General features: G+C 32.1%; 2 protein-coding genes across 2 annotated transcripts; one reads left to right on the top strand and one right to left on the bottom strand.

Annotated features, from left to right (window-relative positions):
* Positions 1-6097: 6097 nt before the first annotated feature.
* Positions 6098-10924, top strand: LOC114716873 (uncharacterized). Its single transcript, XM_028901942.1, has 9 exons — positions 6098-6505; positions 6952-7136; positions 7553-7731; positions 8422-8706; positions 8810-8868; positions 9132-9168; positions 9279-9350; positions 9563-9884; positions 10309-10924. Exons 1-9 carry the CDS (start codon positions 6349-6351, stop codon positions 10726-10728), a joined length of 1716 nt encoding a protein of 571 aa, XP_028757775.1. The 5' UTR covers positions 6098-6348; the 3' UTR covers positions 10729-10924.
* A 1217-nt stretch (positions 10925-12141) lies between these two features.
* Positions 12142-13157, bottom strand: LOC114716875 (putative fasciclin-like arabinogalactan protein 20). Its single transcript, XM_028901945.1, has one exon. It carries the CDS (start codon positions 13155-13157, stop codon positions 12144-12146), a length of 1014 nt encoding a protein of 337 aa, XP_028757778.1. The 3' UTR covers positions 12142-12143.
* Between the last annotated feature and the right edge of the window lie 8314 nt (positions 13158-21471).

Genomic DNA, 21471 nt, shown 5'->3' on the forward strand with positions numbered 1-21471 from the left:
TTAACTCACTTATAACATAGTCACTAATATTTTCACATTTCGTAACTTAATTCCTTTTATGTGTAACTTATTTTGAGTCATCAAATAATTATCCTACATGGCAAAAAAATATTATTTGGCACCATTAAAATTTTCATACGTTTCTTCCAACTTAGCTCATTTGTATCTCATAAAAAATGGAAAAACACAAAAAGCAGTCGGCCTGGATTTCTTCACTACCCAGGCCCAATAATTTTTTCCCTCATCTGGTAGGGAAAAAATCCAACCCATTTCACTAGACCTAGCCCACCAGTTTTGTTAGGCAACAGTTTTTTTGTTACGCATAAATATCTTTTTATTCAAAGAAATCTTATTCAAGATATCAAATGTGAGTAGCTCAGTGGGAATTGTATTAAGCAACATTTGATAATCATTCATTAAGCAACAAGTGCAAATTTTTATAATTATATTTTTATTTATGATTTTATAACACTTTTTCGTAGTAGCCAAGTTATTAAAGTCAAGTTTTGCCACCCCGTCAAACTTGACTTTTTCCCCCTCCCTTGTTAAATTGAGACTTGACTCTTTTTTGTTTTTTTGTTTACCTGGGTTGAGACTTGACTTTGACCCATAAATGCTTGTTCTTTTGGTCCAAATTGATTTTTTCAATGAACCAAAATCTTATTGCTCCATGGCATCTTAAGTAATAATTAATTTATGAAAATTAAATAAATTAATTGAGTTAATTATTTATTGAAAATATACCCCTTTCTTTAAAATATCTCTTCTAATTAAATACTATGAAAAATACCTTATGTGAAAATCCTCCTTTAAAATATATAATCAATAGAAGTAGTTTGAGAAAAGTATCTTATATTTATCAAAACATAAAACTTGTGTGAAACATTAATATTGTGGCAAACTAATTTTTTTTAAGCATATGTCTCCCTGAGTAAAAGACCAATTTATCTTCAATTGATGAATAAAAAGAAGAGATTGTTTACTTTAATACCTAATCTACAAATGATGGCAAAACATAATACGTAATTCACAACTAAAATTAATATATTTTCATCTGTTTGAATTATATTTGTAAGTAGTTACTCTTTTTTAACCTATTCTTTGAGAACTAACTATTGTTAAATTTATTTTTTAGGACTTTAATTGTCATGCTGAAATTAATATTGATTATGGTCAATGGTACTTTTATATCTAATTTAGTTATACACATATCACATAATTATATCAAAAGAATTATAACAAGGTGAGACTGATGAAGAAAACTTGCTTGTGATTCTCGTGTTTGAAAACTCATCAACATTTGGCATGTGAAATCTTACCAGTTTCTTCATAGCCTCCAAATCTTTGAAATTATGAAAAACTTTGGCCAAACAAAAAAAAAAGAAAAGAAATTATGAAAAGCTACTGTTCTATATAAAAATATATGTATATTGTCAAAATTATCCCTAGTTATGCTATGAAAACTGAAAGGCCTCCAGTCCAGAGCTTCAAAAAGAAAAAAAAAAGAAGAAAGAAGAATTTTCATCACTATAATTAATTTATTAATTTCATTAAATTATTTGTCAATTTTCTATACTAAACTTTAGTAACCCTAATCTGGTATAGGAAATTAACAATTTTAGAATTTAGCATTGGAAATTAATTATTATGTTCTGAAATTGACAATTGACAATTATAACGCCCGCACATGCCTTTGAGCCTTTCTTTCATCTGCATACCAATCACAGTTTTTCAGTATCCAATCTCATTCTAATTTTTCTTTTATTTTCATTTTTATTTTATTAAAAGTATTTTCTCCAACTGACTAGAAATTCTAAAACCCAGCACTTACGTTTGTCTGGAAAATTAAACCCTTGTACGTGCGTTTCCCAACCACCACAGTTTCATTAACATCCAAGTTATGATCCTTCCTTTATTTTGTTTATGGTCAATCAGGAAAAGTAAAATACCATTACCTCCGTATCTAATCATAAGACCTTGTTTGTAAATTATAAATGATGTCTTATAATTATAATCAGAGGTAGTATTATCAATAATCAATTAAAAAAACATAAAAGTTTTGGATTTTGGAGCCATATAATAGTTCATGACCTAAAGAGTGTTTAGATATCATCAAAAGTGCTTTGTAAAAGTATTTTTTCGTAAATCGAAATAAATTCTTTTATATATTTACTTTGTATACTGTAAAATTACTTTTAAAACTATTGTTTAATTTTTATCCAAACATCCCCTAGTATAAGTAGAATAGTCCTCTTGAGGGGAAAATTCCAATAATCAAGTTACCAAAATAACCCAATGATTTTGTCATTTTTATTTTTATCTAGACATACAAACTTTGAGAAATGAGCTGGTACAAATAAAAGTCTAGGGACTCCAATGTCTTCTTTGTCGGTTTGTGCGGGTCACCCCTGCGCAAGGGTTGTCATTTTTTGTTTTTTTGTTGGATCGCTGCAATTTCATCGGATGTGTTGAAGGGTACTGAAACATCTTTAAACCGCATAGGCGCCTACTAAATTGTCGCCTAAAAAAATATTAAAATTCACAAAGTGAAACACATGAGTATAATATGTACTTTATAATTTTTAACTTAGAGTTAACAGATCAATATTGATTACTTTTCTTTGCATATACACATGTATTGTAAAATAAATATTAGGACTACTTTTTAGAAAATTTCGTAGGAGAATTATAATGAGAGCACAAGATAAGAAAACAATTACCAGTAGGTCTCAATAACAAGTGAACAATTATTATTTATTATTTTAAAACTTATTACTACATACTTGTTACTAAAACTTTTTAATGATTATATTCTTTATTTAGGATTTTATAGTAATTCTCCTAAATTTTTCCCTCACATAGTTGTGTCTGACTTCATATTTATACTCTCGTCTTTATATAACATGAGTCATATTCTTGTCAAGTGTCAGTTGTACAAAATTTAATATCCCTACGTCTCTAAATAGAAGTAATTATCCCAAAAATTTTTTTTTTCCATTTTAAACTTGAGATTTACGTCTTAGTGGCTACGGTCATTTCCATTAAAATTGATGCGTGCTGGTTCAAGATTTTACTATTATACTTAGATCTATATATAATATAAAATTTGCAAGCTATAAAAAATATGATATAACTCATTTTCGGCTCTATATGTAAAGCAATGATTTTATAATATAGTTTTACTATATTTCTCAAAAAGAAGAAAAATCTTATGATTTTATGGTAAGATGTAAAATAACGTCAAATTTTATGAATTTTAATATTGCCTACCAAGTCAAGTTGAATTTTTTTTTTTTGGAAAATTTTTATTTTAGGACTAGTGTGGGTAATTAATATTAGTCAACTCTCAAAATATTTCAAAATTTTAGTCAACCCGCAAGGACAAATTACAATAATATCTCTCTCTCTTTTTTTTTTTTAAAAGAACAAATATTAATTGTCGCTGAAGTTCTGGCTATCGGAGGTCGGAGGTTCGGCTGCCGATCCTCATGTGACCGCCATCAGAAGGTAGAACTCCGACTGTTGGAGGATACTTTTTTTAAAATAAGTTGACTAGGGGGTTTGAACCTATAACCCGTTGGCACACCAAAAGTAATGTGATCACAAGTCAACCAAGCCATTTAGTCATATAGTGCATAGAGAAAATATATATAACAAAACAAATGTAAGTGTACTAGTGTAAATGACAAATGAAACTCAACAATTTATAACAAAAATTCGACAATTTACAGGTAACACAATGAAATTCACAACCACAAATGTAAATATTTAGGTGTGAATGAATAAATTAAATTCGAAGATTTACTACAAAAATTTATAAATTTACAACCAAAATTTGATGATTACCTAATTCTTTTTTTCCTTGAAAATGTAATTATTACCTAATTTGACACATAACCATAAAGTGGTACATGTTGTTAGATGCTTTGTGTTAGTTCTAACCAACATCAACAAAACAACTAAGAAACCAGCGGACGCCAGGGAATGAAGTAGCCCGTGGTGTCACGTGCTCACACTCACTTACCATGTGACATTAATCTTTCAAAGGTGGCTGTCTTTTTTGTACTATTCATCAATTTCATTAATTTAATTTTAATTTTGGAGAAAACCTACTACTTTAGGGATTCTTACAGTCTCCATCACATGATCACATCAAACCAACATTTTTTTTGTTTTTTGTTTTTTAAATTTCCATGGCTTTATGGGACATTGCATCAATTATATTTTACGACCACAAAAATTTTTTTTTAAAACTATTTTCATATAAGTTGAGATAAAACTCATCTTAGATACTTATCACTTTTAAAATTATGATTTAGTTTCACACAAAACACCTTCCAAATGAAATATGACTCTTGACTGAAGTTCCATTAGCAAACTGAAACAAATAATTTAAGATTCCAAGGATACTTTCATTATTTCACAGAAATTTGTAATTGGCAAGGCTTTTATGCAATCTTAATGCTTTTCTACAAAGGCTAGTTAAGCCATAGGAGGAATGTTAAAAATTAAAGACACACTTATTGCTCACTCAAAAAAAAAAACACACACACTTATTGCTTACTAAAAAAAAAGAGGCTTTTTATGCAATCTTGATGCTTTTCTACAATTTTCCTTGTTTATAATGAAATCCAAACTTTTATATGGGTGAATAAGCAATCTTCTAAACCTTGCCTTTTTTTTTTTGGCCATCTAGTCTGCTATTGATGTTGTATTGAGTTATTCTGGTTGACTAGACTTTTTTTTTTTTTATCCCTCAATCACATCAATGTCAGTACATAAAAAACAATTTGCTTAATGGTATCTTTGTCCATTGTGATTTCACTGACACGTTACTTATATATTTATTTGGGAAAATCACTAAAGTTTTTTTTAAAAAAATAATTACTAAAAAGTCTTAATAATTAATAATGATAGTGTGGCTTATTATAATTTTTCACAATAAAACTTATCATTCACTTGTTATGAGAATTTTTAGTAATTATATTTATTTTATGTCTTTATTTCTTAATTAATTTTTTATTTTATTTTATTCAAAAAAGGGTCGATAACGACTGAGGAGTAATAGCATGGCAGCGGGGAGGGAAGCGGGAAGCGATTCCGCGTAAGGAAAGAGTGAGAAACTGAGTAAAGGCCGCGAAAAGCGCGAAGATCAGGTGCGGCCGACGATGTTTCTTGTCCTTCAATGCCCCACATTGGGCCCACCTAATCCCCTCAGGAAAGTGGGCCCCCACAAGCCCTTATTGGTCCTCGTCACGTGCCTGCGCTAACTCTTATTGCTTTGCACGCGCCATCCCTGTGGGACCCATCCCCTTCGATTGATCAGATTCTTTTCTTATCAATCGATGAAAGGAACAGCATCATCAGTACGGTGGACCCAACAACACGCTATCATCTTTCCTAAATTTTATATTTTTAACTTTAAAACATCAGAAAAAGATGCATTTCTGCTTTATTTGTTCCTAAAATTTAGGTGAAGATCAAATTACCAAATCGCCACGCGCATTACGATTTTATAAAATACTTTATATTATTTAAAAATTATCTCGAATTAAACTTAATGCTGTTTTCATGCCGGATGCCGCCCACTTTGCTCTTTTTCCTTTGTCTGCTTCTATTTCATAAAATAAACATGTTTTAATGAATTAAATTTAAATATGATCACACAAAAATGTCAACATTAATATTAATGTAAATAAAAATTTGATGATAAATTATCAATAAATTCTCCGTCCCCATTTCATTTCATTTCATTTCATTTTTATTTTTTTGGATAATAACTTTTTTAAAAAAATTATTATTGAGAAGAACCTTATTAACTTTTTTTTATACCGTACACTGCAAATTTACCTACACTTTTGTTTAGTTCATTTTCTAATAAAATATCACCTTAAATATTATACATACATATATAAATATATAAATATATATTTATGAAATTGAAAAGGAAGAAAAATAAAAGAAAAAGGAAAAGGGGGAAAAAAGGCGAGAAGGGGCGCAGGAAGGCACCACCGATCTGCAAGGCTTCCACGTATGCTTTAATTTTCAGAGGTGACTCACCGACCATGGAAGAAGATTCATTAGTCCACCGTCACTGAAATTACACCCGCCTTTTCTCCTCCCTTCCCTCCCATCTACCTTCATCATCACTGCCCCCACCATGTGACTTTCTCTCTATTTCTGTGGTATTCCTCTCTCCTCAGGTCGGTAGAACCCTAGTAAGCTAAGCACAATGCTTAACTGATTCTAACAGTAGCCACACATGCTCTGTGTTATTAGTGTTTGGTTCTTGTGCTGAGATTTGGGGTTCTACTGATAATCCTTAAATGGCGGGTTGGCCTATTACCCATGTGTGCTGAGTGTTCTTCTTGCCGGGAATTCGTAATGAAGGCGGCTTCCACTAATGGGTGTTCGTTTTTCTTGCTCTTCTTCGCCATATTGGTTACCTCAATATCAGCTTCGTCTCCAAGTGGCTCGTCCGGCCATTCCATCAAGTTTATTCTAGGTTCGTCTTGGAATTATCTGCATCTTTGATTCGTTCATGACATTCTTCTCGTCCACCGTGATTTTGCTTCTTATTGCTTTCGGTGATGGGTTGGATTTAGATCTTGTTTGGCTGCCCGAGAGCTTATCATTTCTTCTGGAAAGTTCAAATGCTTCTGAATTTTAAGCTTCATTTTAGCTGAGTTTTCAAGAAATTGGATCTTGTAAGACAAAATTAAGCTCATATTGAACGTCTTTGTCCCTGGATTTTGTTGTGTCCCGGAAATGGAAACTCTTTAAGTTTTCCAGTTTGGTAGATCTTCTTAGCAGCCAATCAATAGCGATGCTTCTTTCTTTCTGTGAAGAAGACTAATACTCTTTTGTGACGTAACTTGCATGATTGTTGACTGAGTGATTTCTCGAACAAGCTTTTGTAATTAATTAATTATGCTCCTCTGTTATTCTCAGGAGGAGATAATTTGGGTCCATGGAAGAACGAAATCGAACAAGCGGCTCTCGCACCAGGGCCTGAAACTGATTCGCATCAGGGCACTCTTGTATTGGCGGCAAACCGGACCAGAAGACCCGATATTCTAAGGCATTTTCGACAGTACAGAGGTGGTTGGGACATCACAAATCAGCATTATTGGGCCGTAAGTACCCTGATTAATCAGTATTCATTTCCTTCTCAAATGGACGATTTGTTGTGTTGTTGACACTAATTCGATGGTGACATGTGAGATTCGGATGACAGGAGCTGTAAGAGGCCTGAATCTCCCTTGTCATCTGAGAATATTGTTGTAGTGTCGTAGAATATGTTCCATCTGTTCGTCTGTTGTGTCTTGCATCGAATGGTTTTGATTCTTCTCTCTCTGTTTTTTCTTGGCGTAATTTCGAGTCTTTCTATGACAATGGTGTCCAAGATCATGGTATCTTGCATAATAAGGAGCCTGAGATGATAATATTTTAAACAAGCTTCCTAATTCTGTTAATATTTTGATTGTCCTTATCAGCTTCCCAGTTCTGTTATGCTTTTTAATTAATTGGGTTTCGTCCATTCTACGTACAGTCGGTTGGATTCACCGGTGCTGCTGGTTTCATTCTTGCCGTACTATGGTTTATTTCTTTTGGTTTGGCGCTTATAATTCATCTATGCTGTGGATGGGGGATCAACATCAATGACGAAGGATCAAATCATTCACAAAGAATATGTCTTATATTGCTCATACTATTTACCTGTGCTGCAGCGTAATGCTCTAAACTCATTGTAATTTCGCTTCTTTTTTCTTTTCCTTTTATTTGGTGACAAATCTTGTTTCTTTACAGGCTTTATAAAGGTTGGTTGTTTAATTGTTTTTCCTTGTATTAGCTAGTGTACTTGCATCTTCTCTCATGGTTTTTTTACTGGGGACATTCTTCGGTTTTTGTAATGTGTGTCATAAACATCGTACGGATTTCTATATTTCATTACAAATCTTGTGCAAAGATTTAAATTCAGTAATCAACTTTATGCTGGGGATTTGGAAAGATATGGAATGGAAAAGGAAATTAGTGAGAACATTAGTGGAACCCAGTGATATTAATAGCTAGTTTATGGAGTCGCTTCCAGTGATCCTGTTGTAATCAAATGGCAAAAATGTATATTGCTGAATTATTTCCCAATACCCCTTCACTTGAATTTGCAAGAGAGTATTAGTGAGTACTGCCTATGTCGCTGCTTGCTACTTTTTACTTTAAAATCATGCCATGGTTGGCACGGAAGAAGTTTGTGATAGAAAGGAAATCGGAGATGCACCTATTTTATTTCTTTTCTAAGGGCATCTCCTATTTCCTTTCTAGAATAAAGCTTTCCTCATACCAAACATTACCTTAATGCATTAAACCTTTCTTGGTTTCTCTTTCTAAGTGCTAACATGTCCTGATCTTTTGATTACACAGGACTGGATGTATCTTACTTTCTGTAGGGCAGGATAAGTTTCATGGCGAGGCATTACATACTCTCCACTATGTTGTAAATCAGTCAGACTTCACTGTGCAAACTTTGAGGAATGTCACAGGATATCTTTCTCTTGCAAAGACTATCAATGTTACCCAGATCCTTCTTCCATCTGATGTCATGGACGATATTGACAGTATAAATGCAGACTTAAATACTGCAGCAGATACACTATCTGAAAAGACAAATGAAAATTCTGTTAGAATAAGAAGAGTATTCAGTGCTGTGTATGTAATATTTAGTTTTGTCACTATTCATTCTATAGGAGTTGTTCTCAGAATCTGGAATGCTAAACTTGGTGTTCTTTCTCTCTCTTTTTTTTTTTTTCAGGCGCTCGGCTTTGATTGTTGTGGCTGCAGTTATGCTTCTCTTGGCTCTGATTGGATTATGTATGTATTCTTGTTAATTTTATAAAGAAATTAAGCTATTTTGTTCGGGACAAGGGACTTGGTCGCTAGTATTTTGCTAATAATGTCTCGTGTTAAAATTTGACAACCATACGGTTTCTTAATTATACCATTCATTTGTCATATTTTAATTAGAGGACCTAATAGCAAAGATATAGGAAACTGCACCCTTTTTTAATTCTTTTTAATATTTTTATACTTGAAATATTGCTTTATATATAACTGATTTTAATATTTTTCCCCAGGTTTGTCTATCCTTGGACATCAACATGCCATCCTCATGTAAGTTATCTTTGCATACGATCTATTTGAATTCTAAATTGGCTTTGCTTTTTATCCCATTATCTACTTTAAGCACACAATTCATGTTCTTATGTTTGATTCCATTGCAGATTTGTTATCAGTGGATGGTTACTGGTTGCAATTACTTTCATTCTCTGTGGAGTTTTCATGATCCTTAATAAGTAAGCTATTGTGCCTTAAAGAGTTTTACATTTTGTTAAGGAGGAATGCAAATGTGATTAAACCATACGAAAAAGCTGACATGAACTGCTAACGTTGAACTGGGGTTGGGGTTAATTTTCTGTACATTCTGGAAATTCCATTCTTCTTAAAAAGAAAATAACAGCGACACATTGGCAAGACCTGATCGTTATAATTTTTTTCCCCATTGTAGTGCAATTTCTGATACCTGTATGGCTATGGGAGAATGGGTGGGGAATCCACATGCAGAATCTGCTCTTAGCAACATCCTTCCATGTGTTGATCAGAGAACCACCAACAGGACACTTTTTCGGAGTAAACAAGTGGTCACTGATATCGTAAATGTTGTTAATCAGTTCATATATACTAGTGCAAATGCGAATCCCAGACCAGGCAATTCGAATTATTACAATCAGTCTGGACCAAAAATGCCGCCCTTGTGCTACCCTTTTGATTCTCAGTTACGAGAGCGTGAGTGTACGACCCAAGAAGTTTCCTCAACAAATGCTTCACTGGTACGTTTTTCACCACTCAACTTGAATATTGAATGAGCATCAGTTCACTTGTTTAATAGGTGAGAATTGTTACATCTACTTTCTGTTGGAAGTCGAGACATGATTCCCAAACTTGCCTCCACTTTTAATATATTATCTTAATGAGGCATTGGAATGTTCAACTGAAGCCAACACAAGTGCATTTGAAATGTTGGCTGTATGCTTGGTTGTCTGGTGTACTGGAAGGCCAAAACAAGTTAAATAAAACAAATAATTATTCTTTTTTCCCTATTAAACGAATCTGATGAAAATTAACAGAGGGGGGAAAGGAAGAATGCTCCTCTTCAAATTTTAAATTGCTCCGGATATTATGATCTTGTTCTGCTATGTATTTCCGCCAATGACATGAAAGGAGAACTCATTTTCGCCTTTACGGAGTTTTCAGGTTTGGAAGAAATTTGAATGTGAAGTATCTGCACTTGGACACTGCATGACCACTGGCAGGGTGACTCCGGAGGTTTACTCGCAGTTGGTGGCTGCGGTTAATGAAAGCTATGCGTTAGAGCACTATGCTCCGCCTCTGCTCAGCCTTCAGAATTGTGATTTTGTGAGGAACACATTCCAAGAGATCACTTCAAGTTTCTGCCCTCCATTGAACCATTATCTGGAGATCATCAATGCAGGGCTGGGTCTCATTTCAGTTGGTGTCTTGCTGTGCCTGGTTCTCTGGACACTCTATGCGAACCGCCCCCAAAAGGAGGAAGTGTTTGTGAAGTTTTCCTTGCCAGAAAAGCTGAAGAATAGATTCAGCAAGAACCGCAATAACTCAAAACCAGCTTCATCTGTTGTATCAAGTGGGGTGTAGGTTGTGCTATAGGAAAATAGTTAGAAGTATATGAATAGTGTTTTACTTCCCCTCTGTCAAGGGTTATAATATAATGAAAGAAAGGTGGGGCGAAGCTCCAGCTTTGGAGTTGGAAGATTACAGGCAAACGCTAGTGTATTATACATAAAGGAAAAGCAATTTGGTTTGTTAATCTAGACGTGGTTCAGCTCTCTAAGATTGCTATGATTTCTACATGATCAATCATGAACTCTAGGAATATTAAGTCATATCCAATATTCGTTCTGCTAGTGCCCTAGAGAATTAGGCGACTGCCATCAAACTATACCATATTTTTCATAAGAATATCTTAAGAATTCTCAATTAAGTTAGTTCAAAAATCACACACACATATATAATAATTTAACAAAATTAGATATATTAATCTCTATCTAGCAGCAACCTTGTTTTTATACTTATCTAATAGATACCATTTTATATGCATTAATCTACTGGTTATTAATGTTATATCAAAATTGATATTACCATCCATAATAATATGATGATATTAATATATCAAAATTGTATTTGTCCCAAAAAAGTGCCTATTCAAATCCAATCTTTTCTCATTAAAGCAAAAAAATGACAATCCCCTTAGATTAGAAAAGGTTTCTTTTGCATGCCCACCTGTAAAACCATCAAAAACACGATCGAAAGACAATTTGCATGATCAGAAAAGTATGAACTGAGGTTCAGTTCTTCTGGGTCAATATCAAAAGCCAAATCGTTTTCTCTAACATATTCATATGACACAACATAAACCATTCCAGAGTCAGGGTGTAATTCAATAAATTAATAAATGACCCTATAAACAATAAATCAAAGTTTGGGAAACGTGACAGGTCCCCCATTTTTGTTCTGTGTCAGCTCTAACAAGCATTTCAGGAGCCATCTTCAACAATCAATCTTTGAGCATAACGTATGGAAAACCTCCATCACTTTTGTTGTGTCAATTCGATCTTTCGTTTCAGTGTGTCAGTTTTAAACAAAATATAAATGTGTAATTAGACACTGTAACTGTGAGTCTGTGAGAAGGTAAGAAGTTAGGAATGGACGACGAAATGAAACGTCTCAACTCAACAAAATATGTAATATGGAGTATAAATCAAGTAGTACGATTCTATTTCCCAAATATTTGTTCTTTCAGAGAGAAAAATTGGTCTTCTCAATTCATACACCACACAAGCAAGTTTGAGGCGTCATCTATTTTCATATCACATAAAAGATTGATGAAAACCCAGCCTAGAAGAATAAGCTCCTCACACATCTCAAGCGCTCATCAAAAGTATATTGAATGTGAAACCAGGAGTTCATTTCAACAGAGATATTCGCCAGTAATTGAAAATTCACACAAAGAAAATGTACTTGACAGCTGACAGTAGAATAAATTTCAGGCCTCAAAATTCGCCAGGGTCAAACAAAGTTTCCTCATCATCACGCTTAGCTTCCAAATTAGAGGAAGATTCAGCAGCTTCCTGGGTCTTCTCGTCCGTCGCCAGAACATCATTCACGCCATGAACGACAAGCTCGTTATTGTAGAACATATTTGGAAAGAAAACTTGGGCTCCGTTCAGCACCAATATTCCACTTGCCCTCGTGACGTTAATGGAAAACCCATCCAAATACGTGGGGATTTCAGACCCATCGCTTAAATCCACCAGATCGTTCCAGAGAAGCTTGCAGGGCACAACATGGCGAAGAAAGAACGATGGATAGTCGCTGAAATTCCCAAGATGACTTACCACCGCATTATCCGCCGGGGCAAATACGGTCATCGGAGTCTCATCAATAGATATTTGCATTCCGAGAAAAGAAGCCATCACAGAGTACCCTCCGGCATTCAAGGCTCTAACGGCTTCTTTCGAAGAATTGCTGGAACTCACAGTCTCGTTCGTTGCACCACACGCAGGATTTGGATGCGATCTTCGATGTGGCGGCACGTACTTGAAATTGGGATCGAAGAACCTCTCGATTCCGTAGATTATAACGAAGCCGTCATCGTAGATTGGGGAAATATTAACCCTGACATTGTTCAGTGATATTCTTCGATCAGAAGGCGGCGTGGTGACGACCAGAGAGTTCTTATCGAACATCGTTGGAATTTTGGCGCCGGAAGGGAGCAGTCGGATGCTCTGCGCCGGCAATGGCATTGGAGCGACGTGGAATCGGAGCAGATCGAGCGATGGCTGACCCGTTTTACCGAAGGCAGAGTCAGATGGAGCGAAGACAGTGAGGGAAGGAGATTGGAGGAGAAGGGTTTTAGCAACGACTTCGATAGTCAGAGCCATGGAAATGAAGCCTGAATCCAAGAGAATGTCGGCGGCATCGAGGATGGCTTCGTACGGAACGCCGGAGGAGAGGGAGAAGAAGGAGAGAGAGAAGAGAAGGAGGAGTTGAAGAAAGGAAGCCATTGATCAGTGCTGCTTGTGAGACTGTCAGACTGGAACTGAAAGGCAAGAGAGAGTCATGAAATGGTAGGTTTGGCGGGAAATCATGGGCAGACACGTGGTGCGGTAAGATTGGCTGATACAAAGATGTCGTTAGATGGATCGTTAGGCGTTACAGACGAAGGCGGGCCAGAATTTAAAAAATAAAATATCTGAGGGTAAAAGTTGAAAGGGAAAAGACACAAATAACCCTAAACCACAGTTAATACTCTTTATAAACACTAAAGAGAGAAATTTGTATAGCCTGGGACAAGCCCAGATTTCATGCATCGTTCTAGAAGCATTGAGAATTAGTGTCACACTATTATTTTATTGAAATTAAGGAAAAAAAACGCAGAAGATAGTATTTATTTATTTTAATTTGAGGGATGTTTGCAAATAGGGTATAGTTGAAGTAAGTTATTCATCGAATAAAAATGAATAAATTTTTTATTTTCTCATTTAAAAAATTCATTTAAATATTAAATAAAGTGAGAAAAAGAAGCAAATGAAGACGCTGAACCCATAAAAGTCCAATTTCATAGGCCCGATCCAATTGATAATTTTACGTTACAACTCAGTTGGATTTGGTTTTACAAGACAGGCTCGCTTCGGAAGTTTGAACACCTTTCAGATTGACAATTTTTTTTAAATACCAAAAAATTTGACAAAGGATTGGACTTACCGTATGATGCCTATCCAGTTACATACAACCATCAGGTATTAAAATAGTAACTGGTCAAAAGTTAGTAAGTCAGATTCGAGTTAAACCGGTGAGAATTAAAAAAAATTAAAAAATAATTTAAATTTTTATCATACCATCTAAAGACTAAATAATAATTTATTACCTTGAATTACAAATAAAATAATCATATACTTATAATTTATTTGACAAATTGACATCATAGCAGTATCATATTAAAAAAATCACTATTCATTAATCTAGTAATCCTAGCAAACTATCAAAAATTCAAAATAGATATATAATTGTAAAATATTCTTACTTACAATCTATTAGTCAATAAACTAATAATTACCAAGAGCTTAAGAAAGAAGAAAATTTTGGCTCAAAATAATTTCTTTTTAAAAAAAGAAAAGCAACTAGGTTAACCCACCAACCCAGAAGGGTTAATCAGGTTGATCTTAGGTTGGTCTGGTTTGCATCGTGTCACTCCTTGGATCAATTTGACTTCTATCTGTATAGTTAATTGGATTGATTACTTAGCTGGTTCACCGGTTTTTGGGCTGAACAGGGCGATCCGGTCTAGGTTTGCATACCATGTTTACAACCCAATCATCTGTTAGTTACACATTACCCTTTTGGGTAACCCGGTGTGCTTGGGTCAATAGTGAGGGTAGAATATTAATTATGTGAGAATTAGCTCTAAATTATGTGCTTCACTTCAGCGTGGGATGTCTCCTCTAACACTGCAGCATTGCAGCAATCTCAAGAATCAAACTCTCTTCCTTTAGTTAGTTTGTCCAACCTTTTAACCGCCAAACCCAAGGACAATGGACCAAAATTTTACATCAATCTATTATGTAATTTTTAAAATAAACAATGCTAACTTATGCATAAATTTGATTGAATTATACTAGCATTTTTCATTTTAAAGACATCATTTGAATTCTTCAATATTTATTTTAATACTCCTTTTTCCACCATAAAATTATCATCCAGATTGTTTTTTTTTTTTTAATCTTTTTAGTCTGTTAGTAAAGGACCAAAAAAAATTGTTGTTAAACGTTAATACGAAATTTTATTCTAACTTTGTCAATAATATGAAACTGATAATATAATTTGGAAGTATTAGGGAGGGGATTAGGGATGCTTTAAGGCTCTTTTATGTAAAGTGTTGCTTTATTATTGGGTTGTTTACATCATCCCTTTGAAATCTGAGTTTCATCTACAAATAATCTATCCTCCTTTTAAATATTAAATTTGTAAATTTTAGCGTATAATAGACATTGTTGGATTAGTTATAATATTTTATCATATATACATTATTATTGGGGTGTTTAATTAATTATTCCTAAATAGCAGCTTTCTTTGACTCTTTTAACTCTATAGTTGAATTGAATTCCTTGGAACTCCAATCTGAAGTAAGCATCACATCATGTTAGTTAGCCATCCTAGTCCACTTGAGCTAAAATGCTCGTGTGTTCACGTACGTAGTCATAATATGATCTCAAACTTTATTTATTTAATAGGACTATGCATAGGCTTGACTAACCAAATAATTTTTTTATTTTTTATTTTTGTATTTATAAATATTTTTTTAATTATTTTTAAGTATTGGGCCAGATTCGGCCCAACCTTTTCAAGCATCTTATCATCTTTGGTCTAGTGTATAGGTACATTTTGTAATTACAAGTGTTCATTGGTCAAAGTTAACTTTTGTCAGCTCCATGTGGTGTGACGGGGAGGGAAGGGAAGAAAAATTTTGATAAATTTGGTCTAAATAATTGAAGAATTGAGATTAAAAGCTTTTAATTAATTCTTATTATTCTTTTATCTTACTTTTTTTTTTGGGTTAAAATTTTAAAATCCCACTTCTCTAATTTTTTTTAAATCGAGCCTATTAAAATTTTTCTTCTCATTCTCTTCTTTCTATTTCTTTTATACCAAACATAGGGTTAAGCATCGCTAGTCCATTGATTAAAAAACCGAACGAAACCGGACAATTTATTTGGCTGGATCATCATCTAGATTTCTTAGCAGTTCAGTTTTGAATAAAAAAAATCATTTTTTTATGGTTGAGTTGAGTTGGATTGTAGTCAAAATACTGTTAAATCAGGAAAAAAAAATTTTAAGAAGATTGACCATCTAAAAAAACTCGACATATTTGCAAACTATTTATAACTATATAGTATTATCTCATTAAAAACTTCATATATTGTGATAATATTATGTTGACAATTAGATTTATTATGGATTTATTTGTTATATACTACCTCCGGTCCTAATTATAAAAGCCAGTTGACTAATTTAAGGAGATTAAAGAAGTAAGTTGAGTTAGTTATTGGTCCTAAATAGGTGTTGTCTTTCTTAAAATATACTTGCTAATCAAGTGTATTGACTAGAATTATCATTATTAGAAGGGCTACTTTGAAAAAAAATGTATAAATATGAGAGACAAAGTAGATTAGAGTCTTATATTTATGACCAAAATAAAATTCAAACAAGGTCTTATATTAAAGACCAGAGGTAGTATATAATTATGTTTATTGAATTTTTATTTAATTATTACATCACTCCTTCAATTGCTAAGCCAACTGATTGGATGATGAGAATTATAATGCAATGATCTTTTGATTTAATATTTGATCCGACTTTTAAAACATTACCTTAATCAATGCTACAATTTCTTACAACCTTTCTATATCAAAGATACACACATATATATTAATTAGATAATTACATTGGTATTCATACACCTCTTATTATCTACTTCCGCCAATCTAATTAAAGATTTAATACCAATTTACACACACACACACACACACACCTGTTTATGTGTATTTGACCAGAAACACCATTTTATAATAATATGACTAATTTCAGTTAAAGACAAACCTTATCAATTCCACTTTAAGCCCCATGAAAATAAAACAGAAGGGAGGAAAACAACTCAAACCTACCCAATTCTAACAAGGAGAAAGAATTGAGACTGAAATCCTTCCTTTACCAGAATGAACAACATAATCTCTCTCTCTCTCTCTCTCTCTCTCTCTATATGCGTATATACAATTATATACGGAAGACTCAATCATATCTGGTTTATAATTAATTATTAATTAATTAATTAACTCAAAACAAATCTCATAATGCAATATTATTAATAATTTTGTGATGCTTTCATGCATTCAACGCTTAAAGTTAGCTTGGTAGTTCAACCACGCACTATCATATAATTAAGCATTAAAAAAAAAAAAAATCTAAGGAGACGTATGTACCTCAGGATTTGCATGCTACCTCCCCCATCATTTTCAATTAAATGGAGCAGATCACTATATATAAATATATATATATATATAAGAAATTTATTAATTAAAGTCTGTGGAATTGACGTTGTGCATGATGATGAGAAAAGGTCCAACTAGTTTGATATATTATTGACTTTGTTCAACCTAACCTCGTGCCAATTTGGTGGTTCAAACACATACACAATATACCTTGTGTATTCTAATTAATTAAGGGTTTTATAATACTCTCTTGCTCCCAATTATAGAAGTTAGATAGCTAATTCATAAAGATTAATGTGAAATTAGTTAAATCATTTGAAAAAGTGGAAATTAATTAATCAATTTTTATAGTTTTATCTGATTTTTTATTAGTTCCATCTAGTATTTCTTCTTTTTTCCGGGATCATTATAGTTTATTTTTTCAATTATTATCATTGGTCTTTAAACTCATAATATGTTAATTAGAGTTAATGTTGAAAAAATAAAGTGATGAAATTTCTTTATTTATTATTAACATAGAAATAAAAAATAAAAAAATCATAATAATAACCGTTTCATTACATCTATCTATATATATATAATATATAATTTGATTGATTTTAATAATATTTAGACTCATGTGGAAAAATTAATTCAGGTATATGTTGAGGGAGAGTCACTTTATCTTTCTTTTACAAATGACAAATTATAAGTATAAGGACTAACACCTAAAATTAAAAAAAAAAATTGTAGGAAAACCCAATAAAAAACTATATGGACTAAATAATCAGATGAAATTATAAGAAGTTATGGATTAATTTTTCTTTCTAAAAAATGTGGGTCAATTTTCTTAAAATATGCCTTTTAATAATTTATATATATTTAAAATTAATTCCTTCATAGAAATTCCCTTTCAATATGCGAATAACAGGGATAATTAAAAAATAAAATTATAAATTTTGAAGATAAAATAAATTGAAATAATATATTTAAAATCAAAATAATATGATCACGGGATCATGAAAGTACTAGACATATCAATTGGTTCAAGTTTAAATATTGTATTTTGGATCTATAATGAAAAAAGCCCTTTTATTTATAATTAATTTTTTTAGAAAAATGGTGATAAATTCTTGATCAAGAAATTAATTGATAAATAATACCTAAAGACTTTATACAACGTAATGCTACTTATATGCAATCATCTTCCCTTTCACCACATCTTCTCTTTATTAACTGAACTTTTTATGTGTACAATCCATTTTTTCTTACGTGCAATTTATTTTCTTTATCTGTAAATTAGTCTCTTGTATTCAAATAATGTTTTGTGCATACTATTTTTTCTATGCTCAAGTCAACCATTTGCTAATTAATCTTTTAATGTGGGTTTTATTCCTAATTTTTTCTTAAGTTTTTTTCATCCACAAGTTTAGAATTATTAATATTATCCTTTTACCCCCCTTCAATTATTAGTCTTATCTTTTTTTATATTAATCTTGTCTAATGACCACCAATCAAGCATATTAATGATAATTTAATATCAAAACAAAAGCACTCAAAAGTCTAAGTTTGAGAACAATTAATTAATTAACATAGCTTTAACCCTTCACTGTTAGCTAATAAACTGAAAGTTAGTGTTGTCTCAGTAGAGTGAATAACTTAAATTAATGCTGGCAAAAAAAAAACTTAATTAATACTCTTTTGGTCCTATTGATAAGACATTTCAAGCAGGTTTTACACAAAGCAAAGAAAACCTTAAACTTTATTAACTCTCATTTAAACTTTAATAACTTTTCAACTTTATCCCTATTTAATATACATTATACCTTATATAAACAAAATCAACGCAATAATAAATTATGGGTAAAATTATATATCTATATAAAAAATTTCTCTCAGTACCCTATAAATAGGATCAAAAAATACCTTCTCTCTGTCTTATAAATAGGACCAGAAGAGTATAAAATATGGGGCACAATTAATTAATTAATTAATTAATTAATTGTGTGTGTGCGCGCGCATCGTCATCAATAATAAACAGAAGCGTACACGCTGTGAACTCATTGGGTCCAATAGTTAAAAAGTGGCTGGTTGGGTGCATGCCTCACGTGTAAGAATGAAAGGCTCTTTACGAAACTTTCACTTCTCACCAATGAATTTAATTTAATTAATTAATTATATTATATTTTCATAATTAATGATAACAATCTCTTAATTGTGCTCAAAGTATCATTCTCCACATAACATATATACTCCTCCGGTCCTAATTATAAGACCCAATTGACTTATTTGAGGAGATTAAGGAAGTAAGTTAAGTTGGTTATTTATAATAAATAAGTGTTGTCATTCTTAAATATCCTTACTAATTAAGTATATTGGCTTAAACTATCATTATTAGAAGGATTATCTTGGAAAAAAATGCATAAATATAAGAAACAAAATGGATTGGGTCTTATAATTAGGACCAAATAAAAAGTCAAATTGGGTCTTATAATAAGGACCGGAGGAGTATATATAGATATATCTGTGTGTGCGCGCACGCGCTTAATATTCTAATTCATATCAATCAAATAGTTATCGTCTTCCACTTCACGACTTCTAATTAAATTCCCCCCCTCACTACTTTCCCACAAAAACACATATGCCTTTCCATATATATAGACACACACACACACACACACACCACGTATTTAATTGCAACAGAATTGGATGCTATTATCCATATACTCCCTAGGTGCTTTTTAAGAATAAATTCATAATCCCTAATACATGTCATCATTTTTATTTTTATTGCAAATTAGTAAAAGAATCTAATTCTAATTTGATATTTCTATGTTACTTATTGAATGTCGTGTTTTTCTATCTTTCTCTTGCTTCCATCAATGTTCTTCAATTGGAGCAAAGTTGATTTTTTTTAAAAAAAAAATTTTAAATAGATATAATGAGTTGACTACTTTTTTTAAAATATAATTCTGATAAAGTGATTGAAAATAACTTGTAATGGAGTAAGTATATTTTCTCTCAATAATTCTTGACATAAGGTGCGGGAATGTTAATTCAATATCAACAGAAATTAAATATAAAATATAAACTGCCTACATTTCATATAAAAAGATATATTAGGAAACTTAGGCTAAATTACTCATATTCATTATGTCAAGTCCTTCAATCATACGTGATCATGTGTTGTTTTTTTTTTGGTTTCATGTGAATTTATAATTATTAAATACTAATATTTTAAAAATAAAACACATAATGTGTAATTGGAAGACTTAATATAAGGGATATTAGTAACTTGATATAAATATTGTCCCATCTAAAACTACTAAAAATCCAAGGCTCAAAGTCTGAAAATAGAAAAACATAACAACATACCATTCTGGAAACCAACCCAACAACATATAAACCAAATAGAACATGAAATTTTTAACTGGGAGTCCTAGAGGAAGATTAACATCTTAAAGACCAGACCAAACTTAAATTCCATCCCATAGTTGTAAGTTGTAACTCCACCAAACCAGACACTACTAGAAGTTTCAAAATGTCAAGGTAGATTATTTTAAAAGTATTTGAAAACGTATTTGATATGTTTAATAAAAGATTACTTCCACACAAACGTAATTTTAATCACGTGAGACCGGTTTTTAAAACATGCCCTTATTTATTTTTCTTTCTTTCTTAAACTAAAATTTCCCAAATCTAAAAAAAAGTTTAATTAAATCTCGCAATCTTGTTTAATTTTAAAAAAATAATTACTACCATCCACATAACTAATATACAAGTCTAACTAAATAAATATCATAACTATCTCTATATGAGATTATGAAAAATATCAAACTACCAGAAGATATACTTTATTTTCGGAGATTATAAACAATATCAAACTATCCCTATATCTATATGATATTAACAAATCATATGTAAGATTATGTCAACAACAGAAAATCAATTACTCAATCGGTTATATTAAATCATTGATTATAATCAATCCTTAACTGAATCGATGGATATGGTAATATAAATTGATTGGATATACTAATTGCCCATTTAATGCTAATGTAAATTTAACTAATTAAATAATTAAACACATAACGAATTATTATTAAAAAAGCAGGAAGGCAAGTAGTAATTATTTCCTTATTACTAGGGATTATGACAGGGAAATTGATTCAGCAGAATAATGGGGGTTCGAATTTGGGGCTCAAGAAATGGGAATTCGCAATAACAACGAACACTGGGAAGTAAAAAGGCGAATCGTGGCGGCCCCACTCTCATACACGATTTCATTGATTCATTCATGCCGTTAGACTCCTTCTTCTTCTTTCTCTGGAGAGGCCCCTTTTGGGTTTGAAGC

Source organism: Neltuma alba, unplaced genomic scaffold (assembly GCF_004799145.2).
Source record: "Neltuma alba isolate B1F8T4 unplaced genomic scaffold, ASM479914v2 tig00011697_pilon, whole genome shotgun sequence".
In the NCBI taxonomy this organism is placed as follows: domain Eukaryota; kingdom Viridiplantae; phylum Streptophyta; class Magnoliopsida; order Fabales; family Fabaceae; genus Neltuma; species Neltuma alba.